At 39.7% G+C, this 15,310-nt stretch overlaps 3 protein-coding genes across 3 annotated transcripts; 2 read left to right on the top strand and 1 right to left on the bottom strand.

The window, feature by feature from the left end:
• The first annotated feature begins 7,751 nt into the window (after positions 1-7,751).
• LOC112769818 (uncharacterized) lies at positions 7,752-8,978 on the top strand. The gene is made up of 3 exons (XM_025814283.1): positions 7,752-7,834; positions 7,990-8,713; positions 8,760-8,978. The coding sequence occupies exons 1-3, from the start codon at positions 7,752-7,754 to the stop codon at positions 8,976-8,978; spliced, it is 1,026 nt and encodes a 341-aa protein (XP_025670068.1).
• Positions 8,979-9,670: 692 nt separating this feature from the next.
• Positions 9,671-10,627, bottom strand: LOC140181325 (protein MAIN-LIKE 2-like). Its single transcript, XM_072224864.1, has 3 exons — positions 10,376-10,627; positions 10,041-10,237; positions 9,671-9,749 (listed from the first exon to the last, which is right to left on the bottom strand). Exons 1-3 carry the CDS (start codon positions 10,625-10,627, stop codon positions 9,671-9,673), a joined length of 528 nt encoding a protein of 175 aa, XP_072080965.1.
• A 1,240-nt stretch (positions 10,628-11,867) lies between these two features.
• On the top strand, positions 11,868-15,310 carry LOC112770755 (uncharacterized). The gene has a single exon (XM_025815151.3). The coding sequence runs from the start codon at positions 12,660-12,662 to the stop codon at positions 15,021-15,023; it is 2,364 nt and encodes a 787-aa protein (XP_025670936.1). The 5' UTR covers positions 11,868-12,659; the 3' UTR covers positions 15,024-15,310.

The following is a 15,310-nucleotide window of genomic DNA, read 5'->3' as shown; positions in this document are numbered from 1 at the left end:
TGAAAACATTTCAGAGGGGCATTTTCGTAGCATCTCTCTGTATCTCTCCCAGGCATCATAAAGAGATTCATTATCTCCTTGTTTAAAGCCTTGGATGTCCAGCCTTAGCTGTGTCATCCTTTTTGGAGGGAAATATTGATTCAGGAATTTTTCTGTCAGCTGTTTCCATGTTCTTATGCTGGCCTTAGGTTGGTTATTTAACCACCTTTTAGCTTGATCTTTTACAACAAATGGAAACAGTAATAGTCTGTAGACATCCTGATCTATTTCCTTATCATGTACTGTGTCAGCAATTTATAAAAATTGTGCCAGAAACTCTGTAGGTTCTTCCTGTGGAAGACCGGAATACTGGCAACTTTGCTGCACCATGATAATGAGCTGAGGATTCAACTCAAAGCTACTAACTCCAATGGAGGGTATGCATATGCTACTCCCATACGAAGCAGTAGAGGGGTTAGAATATGACCCCAAAGTCCTCCTGGACTGTCCATCTCCACTTATGTCCATGATGGATCTATGGATATAACTTGGACTGATTTACCTTTTTATTTATTTTATTTTATAAGAAGTAAATACTTAAATAAAATAAAATAACTAAAAAGAATTTGAATTTTGAAATAAATTTTTTTTTCGAAAAAAATTAAAAATAATTAGTTAAAAAAAACGAAATTTTTGAAAAAGAGGGAAGATATTTTCGAAAATTAGAGAGAGAGAGTTAGTTAGGTAGTTTTGAGAAAATTAAGAAACAAACAAAAAGTTAGTTAGTTAGTTGAAACAAATTTGAAAAGATAAGAAGTTAGGAAGTTAGAAGAGATATTTTGAAAAGATATTTTTGAATTTAGTGAGGAGAGAGAAAAACAATAAGATAGTACAAGATTTAAAATTTTTTTAGATCTAATGCTCCTTGTTTTTGAAAATTTTGGAGGGAAAACACCAAGGAACACCAAACTTAAAAATTTTAAGATCAAGACACAAGGAAACTCAAGAACACTTTGAAGACTCACAAGAACACAAGAACATGAAGGAAGAACACCAAACTTAAAATTTTTAGAAAACCAAACCAAAATTTTCGAAAATCAAAGGGGAATTAACAAGAAAACACCAAACTTAAAGTTTGGCACAAGATTTAATAAAAAAAAATATTTTTGAAAAAGAAGGTTTTGAAAAGAGTATAAAAGATTCTAACCCAATCAAATTAATGTTCTAGCCAAATGAGTTATGGGACCTTCAAAAATTTTAAGAAAGATTATTTTTGAAAACACCAAACTTAAAGTTTGGCACAGGATTTAATAGAAAAATTATTTTTGAAAAAGGTTTTTAAAAATATGATAGCCAATTATCATGAACATAAACACCACGTTCTAAATAACTGAGCTATAAGTTTAAAGTATTTTAACAAGGGGTAATTAATAAAAGACTCTAAACCAAAAAAAAGAAAGATTTTTCCTAATCTAAGCAACAAAATAATCCGTCAGTTGTTCAAACACGAACAATCCCCGGCAACGGCGCCAAAAACTTGGTGCACAAAATTGTTACTCTCTTACAATTTCGCACACATGACCAGCAAGTGCACTGGGTCGTCCAAGTAATACCTTACGTGAGTAAGGGTCGAATCCCACGGAGATTGTTAGTTTGAAGCAATCTATGGTTATCTTATAAATCTTAGTCAGGAAGTCAATTATGTTTATCAATTGAATTGTGAGTAACCAGTAGAGCATGAATTAAAAATTACTTGTCGTGCAGTAATGGAGAATATGTTGGAGTTTTGGAGATGCTTTGTCTTCTGAATCTCTGCTTTCCTCTGTCTTCTTGTTCACGCACGCACGTCCCCCTATGGCAAGCTGTGTGTTGGTGGATCACCGTTGTCAATGGCTACCTTCCGTCCTCCCAGTGAAAACTACGCTCACGCGCTCTGTCACAGCACGGCTAATCACCGGTTGGTTCTCGATCCGGTTGGAATAGGATTTACTATCCTTTTGCGTCTGTCACTAACGCCCAGCCTTCAAGAGTTTGAAGCTCGTCACAGTCATTCAATCCTTGAATCCTACTCGGAATACCACAGACAAGGTTTAGACTTTCCGGATTCTCATGAATGCTGCCATCAGTTCTAGCTTATACCACGGAGATTCTGATTAAGAGATCTCAGAGATACTCATTCAATCGGATATAGAACGAAGGTGGTTGTCAGGCACACGTTCATGGTTGAGGAAGGTGATGAATGTCACTGATCATCACCTTCATCACAGTTAAGCGTGAATGAACATCTTAGATAGGAACAAGCGTGTTTGAATGGAAAACAGAAATACTTGCATTAATTCATCAAGACACAGCAGAGCTCCTCACCCCCAACAATGGGGTTTAGAGACTCATGCCGTCAGAGAATACAAAGTTTTGATCTGAAAATGTCATGAGATACAAAATAAGTCTCTAAAAGTTGTTTAAATACTAAACCAGTAGCCTAGGGTTACAAAATATGAGTGGACTATGATGGATGATGCAGAGATCCACTTCTGGGGCCCACTTGGTGTGCTGGGGCCCACTTGGTGTGTGCTGGGGCTGAGACTTTAAGCAATTCACGTGCAGAGGCCATTTGTGGAGTTGAACGCCAGTTTTTGTGCCAGTTTGGGCGTTTAACTCCAGTTTTTTATCCTTTTCTGGCGCTGGACGCCAGAATTGGGCAGAGAACTGGCGTTAAACGCCAGTTTACATCGTCTATCCTTGTGCAAAGTATGGACTATTATATATTTATGGAAAGCCCTGGATGTCTACTTTCCAATGCAATTGGAAGCATGCCATTTCGAGTTCTGTAGCTCCAGAAAATCCAATTTGAGTGCAGGGAGGTCAGAATCCAGCAGCATCAGCAGTTCTTTTTCAGCCTGAATCAGATTTTTGCTCAGCTCCTTCAATTTCAGCCAGAAAAATACCTGAAATTACAGAAAAACACCCAACTCATAGTAAAGTCCAGAAATATGAATTTTTCCTAAAAACTACTGGAAATAAACTAAAAACTAACTAGAACATACTCAAAACTATATGAAATTATCCCCAAAAAGCGTATAAAATATCCGCTCATCAGCAACCGAACCAGGATATATGATGGTGTCAGCTTCTCTCTTTCCTGCTCTGTTCTATTTTCTGATATTCATTAGAAAAAATGAAATTGTCTCATAAATTTTTCGCTGCTGAGTTCAAACAGATTCAGAAAGAAAGTTTTTTTTTAAAGGTTATTTCAGTAACATAGAAGAAGGCCATAGATTCAACCCCCCCTTCTCTAAGCCTTCTACAACCTTCAACCTCAAATGCATACACCCACCAATAGCCCCTCCAACAATTAGGAATTAACCACTGCAACAAAAGTACACAAGATTGAATATGCCTCTTAAAAAAACAAGTCAACTACCTCAACCATGAAAGAACGAGAACATCATCGAATCAGATAACAGTCACAGCATAATTATGAAAAACCCAGTTTACTTATCATGAAGAGACAGGATGCCTTAAGCAACTATTTACTAGGTCTAGGAGACGCACCCAACCCATTATAAACGTAACCACCAACAAAGAAGAGTAGATTCAATCAACGCAATAATATGGCACACCCGAAGAGCAACATATACAGATAAAAATAACCATCTTAATAGTATGAAATAGTAACCATCCATTTCATATGGACCGTAGAATAAATATTTGATTCTGAAGCCCACTTTGGGCAACATATACACATATTCTTACCTAAAAAAAGGACATGCATAAACTAGTGCAATTCAACCATCCAGATATTTATTGACATAACCATCTGTTCCATGTCAATCCAGGAATGAATATCCGAGTTCGGAGTACGCTCTAGGGACCATGTATACATTTTCTTACTAAAATACAAGACAACCCTCAAACATCACCATACTCAAACAAAATACTAACACAGTAAACTTCCCATATATGAAAATCAACCATCTATGGACTAAAACTATTCATATTTACTAGTCATATAACATTGGTCTTTTTAGTATTCAATAAGTCATACATTTAAATAACAAGATATATACATAATTAAAATTAGAGGATATAGATTAGTAGTATTTCTGTAAGATTAGTAATTTTTGATAGAAAAATCAAGCTTTCTTGGAAGATTAGTGAGTAAGGACACTTCCATGCCTTCATGAAACAGAACATAGCCACTTGAAGATAAAAACAACAAAAAGGCAATAGGGAAGCGGTGACTTTTGTGCTTTTATATGCCTTCAAATGATCTAATTCATACAAATATTATAATATCAACTCCTGAGATACACTACATGGTTGCATTATCAATTTTATTCATGGCTACTGGTCTTAGTGAACAACCATACACACTACTGGACCCATATCTTGTCCTTTCTTTTAGTACAAAATTAAAACCCTTCACACCTAACATCTTTTATATATGTTCTATAGTTAAATAAACTAATTTAATACCAAATATAAGAACATTAATCTCTTTATCTGATATGTTCATAATAAAATTAAAGTAAGTGGTATGTGTGATAGTAAAATCTAACTTGAACTTTTTCAAACTAAATAAACGGTTAATATAATTAACATCATATATGCATTGTCTTACTTACAAAAAAAGAGACCCATCAAACAACAACTCATTCAAACAAGCTTATAATGTACTAAGATGAATATAGCAGTCACCATCATGAAAATCGACCATCCAAAGGTTTGGTAAATTAACCAACCTAGTCGCACTTTAACTCATCATGTGTACATCAAGATATCGGCAAAGTCAAAACAAATCATACTTCTAAAATCAAGGCAACAAAGTTATATTGAACTATGATCAAATAGAAAAAGAAGACATGTTTTCAATTTATTGACTTACGCAATACGAAGCGCGACTTAGTGAGCATATATACAATTACACAACCTCAGAGAATATTCAATAGTACTGAGATAATAAGATTAATTGCTTACGAGGAAAACAAAAAAAAATTCCCTGAAAAGAAAAACAATTAGGCAAATAAGTGATTGTCGATGGAAACCAACCATCCGATAACATGCTAAAGTGACCATCTTATCAGTGTCAACTAGAGATCGACAATGGTCCACACAGCGAGGGGAAAAATGTCCTATTTGAACCAAGCTTTTGCAATTCTTCCCGCGCAAACATTAAATCAATTGTAACCATCTACATCAGAATTTTATTCAACAAGTTCCAACAAACTAAACATGCAACCAATTAGGTTTTCACTGTGATCAATCGAACAACTCAGCAAGATAAACAGTATCCACTACTAGAAACAGGAGAAACAGGAATCATGAGAACAAGACATTAAGCCACTAACCGTATAACGTCGATGATGGTAGGTGTGGTCGGGCAGGCACACCAACGAAACCGTGAACCATCCAATGGTCACGCAGGAGGGAAGACCCAAGCCGTCGGTTGACATAGGATGGCGAGCGTGAACGAGGTTGGGTGATGCAGGTCGGGTCGGTGCAGATGGGGGTTCCAGATCATGCGGGGATGCAGCGGCCGGGTGTTTAGCCGCGACGTTGCAAAGCAGTTGCTTCCAGCGAGGGAGGTCGCGCGACGGAGGCTCTGTGTCAGGCGGCAATTCGGCGGGGGATGCTCAACCGTTACAGTGCGCACCGGTTACTGCCAGCAAGGGAGGACGGGAGCGATGGAGGTTGGCCCCTGAAGTTCTGATCGGCACGGACGCAGTTTGCAGGTCACGTAGCGGCTGCGGGGACGGGATGTTCAGCTGCGACAGTTGGGTTTTGGGGGGTTAGCGTGACCTTCCATTCAAAAAAGGGGAATTAGGGAAAAATTAAATTTAGGGGTTAAAACAAAACTGAACAGGCATTAGTGAATTAGGGTAAAAGGGGGTTAATCCTCATTTTTAATTCATATTGGGCCTAACAAACAACCCATTGTAGCCATTGTATAGATACTTCATTGGCTTCCTAGCGGGATTCTTTTTGAAATTATTAACTTACTTTGGTTTCGTTTATGAAATTACAAAATATATTCTCACATTCTCTCTTTCATCTCTCCGGTAATTTCATCAGCATCACACCATTTCCCCACCCCCACCATTCCTGCCCTTCACCTAGTGCAACCATCCCACTTTGTCAGCGCTACCCCTCCCCACCCAAATACTAATCTTCAATATTTTATGATCGACATTTTCAAAAAATGGCTTACCTAAAATATTTTGATTTGTGCATGTACATCTATGCTTAAAGAAAAACAAAAATATATGCAAAATACTAACATTTCTTTAAACTAAAATTTTAGTGTATTATTTTTTTATTTTAAGCCACTTGAATACTGATTAAAAGTATTTAAAATTTAATAATTACAAATAATGATTTATGCATAGATAATACTACCAATATTATAAAACACTTCCGGTGCTACTTGTTTAACAAGTTTTTATGTAATTTTCATTACTTTGCAGAGGTTTTGTTGATAAAAAGAGTTTTTTAATTATAAAGCATCTTCCTTAACCCAAAAATTGTGATAAAATATTTTAGAAATTTCACCCATGTTTAACTAAATAGAATATTTTCCATAAATAATAATAGAAATGTGGGAAAAATACACAATTAAACCAAATGGAGAACCAAATTATACAATTCTACCAAATTGAAAAATGTTATCTGGATCTTCCAAAAGCACATTCTTATGTAATTCGAATGAGACCCATTCGAATTAGGCAAACCAACACTAATTCGAATTAGTAATGATGCTTGTAATTCAAATTTGGCCAATTCGAATTATTCATGCTTGTAGTGTTGGGGTAATTCGAATTAGCATGATTCAAATTATGCATACATGTAGTCTTAGGGTAGTTCAAATAAGAGTGCTTCAAATTATGCATGCAAGGAGGGCCCTAGTAATTTGAATGAGTCTATTTCAATTTATATATATATAATTCAAAATTGACTGCTTCGAATTATCTAGCCTCCGACGTGTATAAATATGGTGTGAACGTGAATTCCTCCCATTAGAGTGAAATACAATGGCTAGTGAGGAGAATTTTTTAGTGTTAATGCACTATAGAGGGTCGATTAAGAAAAAAATACGTTCTGGTATTAATTTTACTGATAAGAATTCCCTCAGTATTTTTCTGAAACCTACAACGAGCTTCGCTAATTTCGTGAATTCTACAATACAGAAACTGGGTATACAACAGGTTGAGAAGTTATTCTATCGCATTCCGATTTCAGTTCTGTGAGATGATGTGAAATACGATTCGTTTGTCATAGGGAGTGACGAGGATTTGGAGGTTCTGTTCCATTGTCATCGGTAGTTTTCCGAGGTCAGGACACATGAGTTATTGGCAAAGCTTGTAGATGTGGTTTCTAGCTCAGATGGTTCGAACCGGAATACCCAAACTCCAGCAACGACAGCCTGTTCTAGTTTGAGACCTGTTGGTGCATCTTCATCCGTGCCTGTGATTGTACCTCAGGAAATGGCGGTTCTCCCCGTCCTTTGCAGTTGATCTTAACCGTAGTGGTGACGGAGAAGTTGCTATTATTGATAGGGTGCCGGTTTCATTACAACGTGGGGCACCGCATGGTATAGATGATGCATTGCTGGATGATGATGACGTTGATGATGTGGAGCCGGACATCATTGCCGATGATAGCGGTGATGACATAGCAGCGAGTAATCCAGTTGGGGCTGGTAGAGCGTCCAGCTCAGGGACTCAACAGTACCCCCTCCCCCCCCTCCACACTTTTCATCTTTGGACTTGGATGCCATGAGACGGGAGGGAGTTCCTGACGAACCTATTGGATTTGGTACCAGAGATACCAGGGTACCAGAGGTCTATCAGAGTTTCAGGTTGGTCAGCAGTTTAAGGATAAAGTGGAGGCCGTGTTAAGCGTGAAGACATATAGCATCTAACGCGTGGTACAGTACAAAGTGGTGGAGTTCGATTATCGCACGTACCTTGGGAAGTGTACGAAATTTGGTAACGGGTACACATGGTTGATTAGGATCAGTCTCCACCAGCGTAGATGTATTTGGGAGGTAAAACGGTACAATAAACCTCATACTTGTCTGGCCATGTCGATTTCGAGCGATCATAGGAGTCTTGATTATCATGTGATCTCGGCCTTCATACTGCCAATGGTTAGAGCTGATACAGCCGTCTGTATCAAGGTACTGTTGAATGTGAGAGAGGCACATTTCGGGTTTAGGCCAACTTATAGGAGGGTTTGGTTGGCTAAGCAGAAGGTCGTGACACATATTTATAGACATTTGGATGAGTCATATAATGAGTTGCCACGATGGGTCTTAGGTGTGCAGATGACGATGCCTAATAGTGTTGCAGTGTTAAGGACGAGTTCTGTGCAAGTGGGTGGGCAGGTGGACGACTCGCAAGCCTATTTTCACCGAATTTTTTTGACATTCCCACCGCATATTGAGACATTCCGGCATTGCAAGCCGTTGGTCAGTGTCGACGGGACCCACTTGTACGGCAAATACGGGGGTACGTTGCTAGTTGCGATTGCACAAGACGGAAACTCCAACATCCTGCCTATTACATTTGCACTCGTGGAGGGTGAGAATGCTAAGTCCTGGTCATTTTTTCTATCCCACCTCTGCTATCATGTGACTCCACAGCCGGGTATTCTGGTGATATCAGATTGGCACAACGGTATCAAGGTAGCACTTGAGGCTCCCGACGGAGGTTGGCTACCACCTGCTACATACCGTGTATTCTGTATTCGACGTGGCTGCAAATTTTGCCCTAACTTTTAAGGGCAAGGATGCACGGAGGCTTTTGGTGAATGCGGCGTATGCCAAGACTAACGTTGAATTTGATTACTGTTTTGATATTCTACAAACCGAAGACCCTTCCATGTGGGACTGGGCTAACAAGATTGAGTATGCGATGTGGACTCAGCATCGGGATGAGGGTAGGAGATTCGGACAAACGACGATGAATATCTCCGAGTGTGTGAATTCCATACTGAAGTGAGTCAGGAACCTTCCGGTTTGTTCACTGGTGAAGTCCACGTACGAGAGGTTGGTCGAGCTATTTGTTCACAAGGGGAGAGACACAGAGGCCTAGTTGGGAATCAGATAGTAGTTTAGTCAACATTTGGTGAAGGCTATAGAGGCTAATCTGAAGACATCTAGGTGTTTCACAGTGACTTTGTATGACAGAGATAATTCTGAGTTCACTGTCACTGAAACCACGCCTACTGGGTCCTTCTCACTTGGTAGTTATAGAGTGTCACTCAGGGTTTAGACATGTGATTGCGGATATTTTCAGGCACTTCACCGGTTGTCCCAATGAAGGTGCCAAAACTGCAAGCTGTATGGGAACCAACGATCACCACATCTGCCATCCTTCGACATCAAGAAGTCGATGTCTAGTGCGGCTAGGGGTCGAGGTTGTACTCCACCAAACTGCGGTAGCACCCTATTTATCTAGTGCCACTCTATGACAGCAAAATATATCAACGCTATCACAAACCTCCATAACGTCGTATGCCAATGCTCCAATATCTCCGGATGTACAACCTGAACTACGTCATGAGAGCTATACGGCATCCAAATGAACTGTGAATAGAAATAGTTACGAAACGTCATCGTTGATAATACAGCGTTGCTAATCTAAAAGAGATTTTAATTATAAGGAGTGGTTGAAATACTCATATCCCCTGCCTAAAAGAGATCTATCCTGAGCCTCCAACTCGCAACTCGAGGTCCCTTCTCGCTCGCTGTAGAGTTGTGACCTGACCACCTGCAACCCACACCCAGGTTATCACTAAATGAAGCTAACACCAAATAATATATTAGAAAAATTGTGAATAGGATAAAATAATAGCATATAATGAACCTAACACCTAATAGTTGTGACAAATAAAGCATTCGAATATAATAGTACCTCGAGGCCAAAGGCCACCCGAACGTATCATATCCAGTGGGTTTGAATCTAGGAAATCGCCAGAAGATCCATGAGTGAAGCAGCTATAACAGTCCGGCTAACTTCACCACTTGTCTGTTTGCTACGCAGCACATGCACTAGTATAACCATAAGAGAGCAGCTGATCCCCAGTTGTACCCACCCATATCCTCAAGCCTGGCTACGTATGGCAGCCACCTAATGTGAATGCGAGTACTGGACTTATCACCAAATAGCTGATTCTCCAACAACATCATGATATAGGCCCGGGCATACCTCCTAACAGTGGGCTCATCGGCTCCATCAGAAAGCTCTCCGAGTGTCTCCTAGAACCAGCTGCAATTCACTGCAAACTTCTGGATGCAGTTTGCAGGAGTCAATACACCCAGTAGCTCCTCGAACCACGCCCAAGCTTGGCGACCACCCTCGATGTATGTATGAAAATCTATCAGGCAACCACTAACATAATGTCCATCGATCGGCAGCCCTAACTGGTACACCACGTCATGCAGTGTAATCATGTACTCCCCGAACGACATTTGAAATGTGTGTATCTTCGGACGCCATCGCTCCACGAATGCACTAACCAGGGGCTCATCCAACCTAAACCAGCTCTCGTTCAGCCTTGCAAGATGGTATAAACCGGCATATGCAAGTATGGAACGATCCTCTCGTCCAGGCGCATACCCTGCTGTCGTCGCATGCTCGTGATACATCGGTGGGCTGCATAAAGAATATATCAGATTGTCTCTCAGCTCGGAACATATTTATACAACATCATTCCCTAATGCATATCTTAATCCAAATAATACAACTTATACTCTACCAAATAATGTTACGTGTTAAGATAGAAAATAACATCACATATACATCAAACTAGGCCTAATAAAAAAAATATTTTCTTAGACATATTTTCTTAAAAATAATATAATATTAACATAAAAAATTTACTTCAATGATTACTATTCATGTTAACAAAAAAAAAAAAAACTTACTCTAAATAAGTTTCACCCTCCATTATCCTTACTACTCATAATTTTCTATTTATTTGTAATCACTATCCAAATTAAAAATTGATCCGTCGAATGTCTACAAACTAATAAACCACTAATATAACCACTCTATCTAACTTAACAACGGTAAATAATGACTACCATTATAACAAACAAAAAGCAAAAATATAAAAACAACACATTAAATCCTATTTTAAAAGAAAAAGTGCACACTAACCTCTTCATTGATGACACCAACTATATGGGCGACTCCATCCAAACAATAAAGTCGGTTCGCGTTATCCCCCATCAGCAGAATATAATGTTGAACACTTTGTTAGAGTCGTAGGGAAAGAATTTTTTCCGGGATTTAGTGGGGCAGGGGTTGGGGATTGTAGTTCGAATGAGCTCAATTCGAACTCTATTTATAGAGAAAGGTTTGGTAATTTGAATGAGAGAAATTCGAATTATCATGGACCGTCTAAACCTTGAGTAATTCGAAACAGGCTGTTTCGAATTACTATGTGCAATAAACGGTGGGTTAATTCAAATTTGGCTGATTCGAATTAGTGTGGCTCACGTGTGTAGTTCAAATCGGAATGATTTGAATTACCCTAAAATTCTATGCATGCATAATTCGAATTGATCCAATTCGATTTATGTTAATCACTTGTGATTCGAATTACTCTTGGATTGTGTAATTCGAATGAAGCTCATTCAAATTATATAAAATTGTCTTTTTGATAGATCCTTGTAACGTTTTTTCTTTTGGTAAAATTGTGTAATATCTGTCTCCATTTAATTTATCTATGTGATTTGTCCTAGAAATATTCTAATTAAAATATCTGGCATACCATTTTTTTCTGCTGAAAATTTTCTTTTTGTACACTTCAGATTGACGGGAGACGATACCAAAATTTCCTTTATCCATGCCTAAAAAGAATATGCTTGTTTTTCCGATATTTCTTACTCAACCTTTTCTCACCCGCCCTCATGTATTTCCTTTTTTTCTCCTTTTCTTTTTAAACCACATCACTTTCTGTCGTTACCAAAGTCCAAAGTTGTTTATCTGCCAGAAGTCTCGTGCAAGCAGATAATTTTAACTTTCCCTTTCTCTTCTTGCTCAACACTTGATGAACTTTGAAGTTTTCACCATCAGCTATCATTCAACACTCTCCATTGACTTGATTTAATCATAATATGATTCATCAGGATTATGTTGTGTGCATTTTGCATACATTGTGTGACATTCTATCAACCTGCATGTAATCAAGTCTAAATTACGTTTACATATAATTATAAATGTGAATCCAGTACGGCAGTAATCATCATCTTAGCCAAGAATTTTCACCCCAATAAAAGAAGGGGCATTATTGGCATAGTGGAACTGGACCCCACAAGCACCGTTTTGCCAAAAGATAAAACACCATTTCGTCACCCTCCGGCATTAAACCCTTTTCTCTTCTCTCATTAACACACCACGTAACATAAGCATAACCCTTCAATCTCTCTGCAATATCTTTACAACACCACAAAATAAAGCACAAAGCTCCTTCATTTATCAAACCCCATTATTCACTTCACCCTTATTATCCTTATTTTACCACTCTCTCAAAAAAAAGAAAAATCTTGTTCTGTCATTCCTTGGCCATATCCTACCACTAAAGTGTCTTCTTCCAAATTCCACACACCCCCCCCCCCCCAACAAAAAAAAAAACCAAAAATTGAGATATAAAAGAAGAAAATAAGAGAGACAATGGAGACAGAAAGACCCCATAGGAGTAATAGCAATAGTAGCAGCAGCACAAGCGAGCTCTTTGTATGCTTCACTTCAAGGCTATCTTCTTCATCAATGAAGCTCTCTTCCAAGTCACTCCTCAGCCCAAGCAGAACCAGCAGAGACCCTCCTCCTCAGATTTCTCTGTCTTCTTCCCTCAGCAGAAGGCTCAGAAGCAATGGAAGCATCAAAGGAGGTGGCCAAGCTTCTCCAATGTTCCCAGCAACAGCAACTGTGGGAGGGAAGAGAAGAGGGTGTGGGTTTGAGAACCCTGAACCTTCTTCACCTAAAGTCACTTGCATTGGACAAGTGAGAGTGAAGACAAAGAAGCAAGGGAAGAAGATGAGGGTCACAAGGTCAAAGTCAAAGAGAAGAACTACAACAACAAGTGAAGCTAGCTTCAGAAGAACATCAACAGAAGGTGGAGGACAAATAACAAACTCTTCAGATCTCACGAGGCAGAATAGTTCTTCTTCTGCTACATACTTGAAGCAGCAGCATAGGAATAACCAGAAATGGGTTCATCTTCCATTGACCATTTGTGAGGCTCTTAGGGAGTTCAATTGCTTCTTCCCATGTAGGTCTTCTTGCATGAGAGACAAAGGGGACAAAGGGAATCATCATCATGACCATCATCATCATCATCATGGTGGAAGAGAGGGTTCATCATGTGGTGCTGCTTTTGCAAGGTGGCTGCATTTGGCTTTGCAAGAAGGGAAGGAGAGGGAGATTGAGGTGGTGATGGGTGAGGAGGAGAATGAGGTTGAAGATTATGATCATGATGATGATGGTGGTGGTGGTGATTTCGGTGGGAGGAGCCATAGGAGGCACGTGTTTGAGGACATTGACATTGATGTTGTGGAAGGGAAGAAGGAAGAGAAAGAAGAAGAGGAAGAAGAAGAGAAAGGAAGGGTTAGCATTTGTATTCCACCGAAGAACGCTTTATTGCTTATGAGGTGCAGATCTGATCCTGTTAAGATGGCAGCTTTGGCCAACAGGTTCTGGGATTCACCTGTTCACAAAGACCAACATCAACATCAAGATGATGAGGAGGAGGAAGAAGTAGCAGAAGAGGAGGAGGAGAATAATGTTGATGATGATGTAGATAAGCAAGAACGAGAACCTGAACAAGAAGTTGAAATGGAGGAAGGCGAGGAAGTGCTAATGAAAACTGAAGAAGAAAGGATTAGCATTTCTGAAAGAGAAACAGAAGCTGGTTTTGTGAACATTGAAGAACACAACCAAGCATCATCACTTATGGAGCAGCCAGAAGAAGAAGAAGAAGAAGAAGAAGAAGAAGAAGAAGAAGAAGAAGAAGAAGAAGAAGAAGAAGTAGTAGCGGTGCAGGAAAGTTGCGAAATTGAAAGCAGAACAAACGCAGAATTCAGTGAAGAAGCTCGTGAAAGCAATAATCAGCACACCGAAGAAGGAGAAGAAACAGAAACAGAGCAAGTTGAAGTTGAAAACGAAGAAGAAGAAAATCACAATCAAGATGGAAACTTTTCATGCGTTTCAACCCTAGAACCCCATCCAGATCTCGATAAACCGGAAGAAACTAGTCTTCAAGAGGAAAAGAAACAAGAAAACGACGAAAGCTCAGAACTTTATTCCATTGCAGAAACCCTTACAGCTCCGCAACAAAACGACGAAGCAGAACCCAAAACGACAACAATGCCTGAACCATTAACAGATGAAGAAGCTTCAACAGAAGAGGAGCAACAACAGAACGTGGCCGCAGAAACACCGCCGCCGCAACTGCCGGAAGTAACACCTCCGGCGAACGAAGCATCTGAGCCAAACAACGGACTCGGGTCAGAGGAGCGAAAAATCGGGTCAAACGGCGAGGAGAAAGAAGCAGAATTAGAAAGAGAAAAGGAAGAAACGTTACCGGAATGCTTGCTTCTGATGATGTGCGAGCCGAAGCTTTCAATGGAGGTATCGAAGGAGACGTGGGTTTGCAGCACCGATTTCATACGCTGGAGACCGGAGAGACCTGTCGGAAAAAATTCCGGCGCCGGACGGAAGGTCCACGCGGCGGTGGAAGGCAGAAATAGCGTCGATAAGAAAGCAAGCGCTGCGGCTCCGCTGCCGCCAGTACAGCCGGGACGGTCGTCGTGCTCGTTCCCGGCAGCGCCTGGATTGTCGATGGCGGCGATGATTGAACAGAAGTTGGCAGCTGGACCGAAATCCAACGCTGGCTACGAGCCATTTGTGCTCACGCGCTGCAAGTCGGAGCCGATGAGGACGACGGCAAAGCTCGCAGCCGATGCGTGCTTCTGGAAGAAGCCCCACGCACCGCCGCCAACACTCGGAGTTGGAGCACCCGCCGGGGTTGGATTTTGATATACTTTTTCCCTTCAATTTTCTATCTCTTCTAAATTTTACTTGTTAGTTAACAGAATAATTAACTGTTGTGTACTAATGTCATGTGTAGATTAAGAATTAAGATTGTGTTAAAAGCTTTGGTTAGCCGTTGATAAGTTAGTCATAGACTGTTATTTCACTGTTTGGAAATTGGAATTGAATCCTTTGTATAAATTCTATTCTATTTTTGGGATTTTAAGTTTGGAAAATTCTAACTAATTTAATAACTATATATGCCAAATATGGAGAGAGATATTCCATGTAAA

Source organism: Arachis hypogaea, chromosome 18 (assembly GCF_003086295.3).
Source record: "Arachis hypogaea cultivar Tifrunner chromosome 18, arahy.Tifrunner.gnm2.J5K5, whole genome shotgun sequence".
NCBI lineage: Eukaryota > Viridiplantae > Streptophyta > Magnoliopsida > Fabales > Fabaceae > Arachis > Arachis hypogaea.
The sequence above is the reverse complement of the archived record's forward strand: the minus strand, read 5'-3'. Positions and strand labels throughout refer to the sequence as shown.

Bases quoted from the DNA above. Each gene is read 5' to 3' on its own strand.
- LOC140181325 (XM_072224864.1), bottom strand. From the start codon at position 10,627: ATGTATCACGAGCATGCGACGACAGCAGGGTATGCGCCTGGACGAGAG. The intron at 10,238-10,375 runs GTTAGTGGTTGC...AGCTGGTTCTAG, and splicing joins TGCCGATCGATGGACATTAT to GAGACACTCGGAGAGCTTTC. The intron at 9,750-10,040 runs GTTATACTAGTG...TGTGGGTTGCAG, and splicing joins GGATCAGCTGCTCTCTTATG to GTGGTCAGGTCACAACTCTA.
- LOC112770755 (XM_025815151.3), top strand. From the start codon at position 12,660: ATGGAGACAGAAAGACCCCATAGGAGTAATAGCAATAGTAGCAGCAGC.
- LOC112769818 (XM_025814283.1), top strand. From the start codon at position 7,752: ATGAGACGGGAGGGAGTTCCTGACGAACCTATTGGATTTGGTACCAGA. The intron at 7,835-7,989 runs GTTGGTCAGCAG...ATGGTTGATTAG, and splicing joins GAGGTCTATCAGAGTTTCAG to GATCAGTCTCCACCAGCGTA. The intron at 8,714-8,759 runs GTATTCTGTATT...CTAACTTTTAAG, and splicing joins TACCACCTGCTACATACCGT to GGCAAGGATGCACGGAGGCT.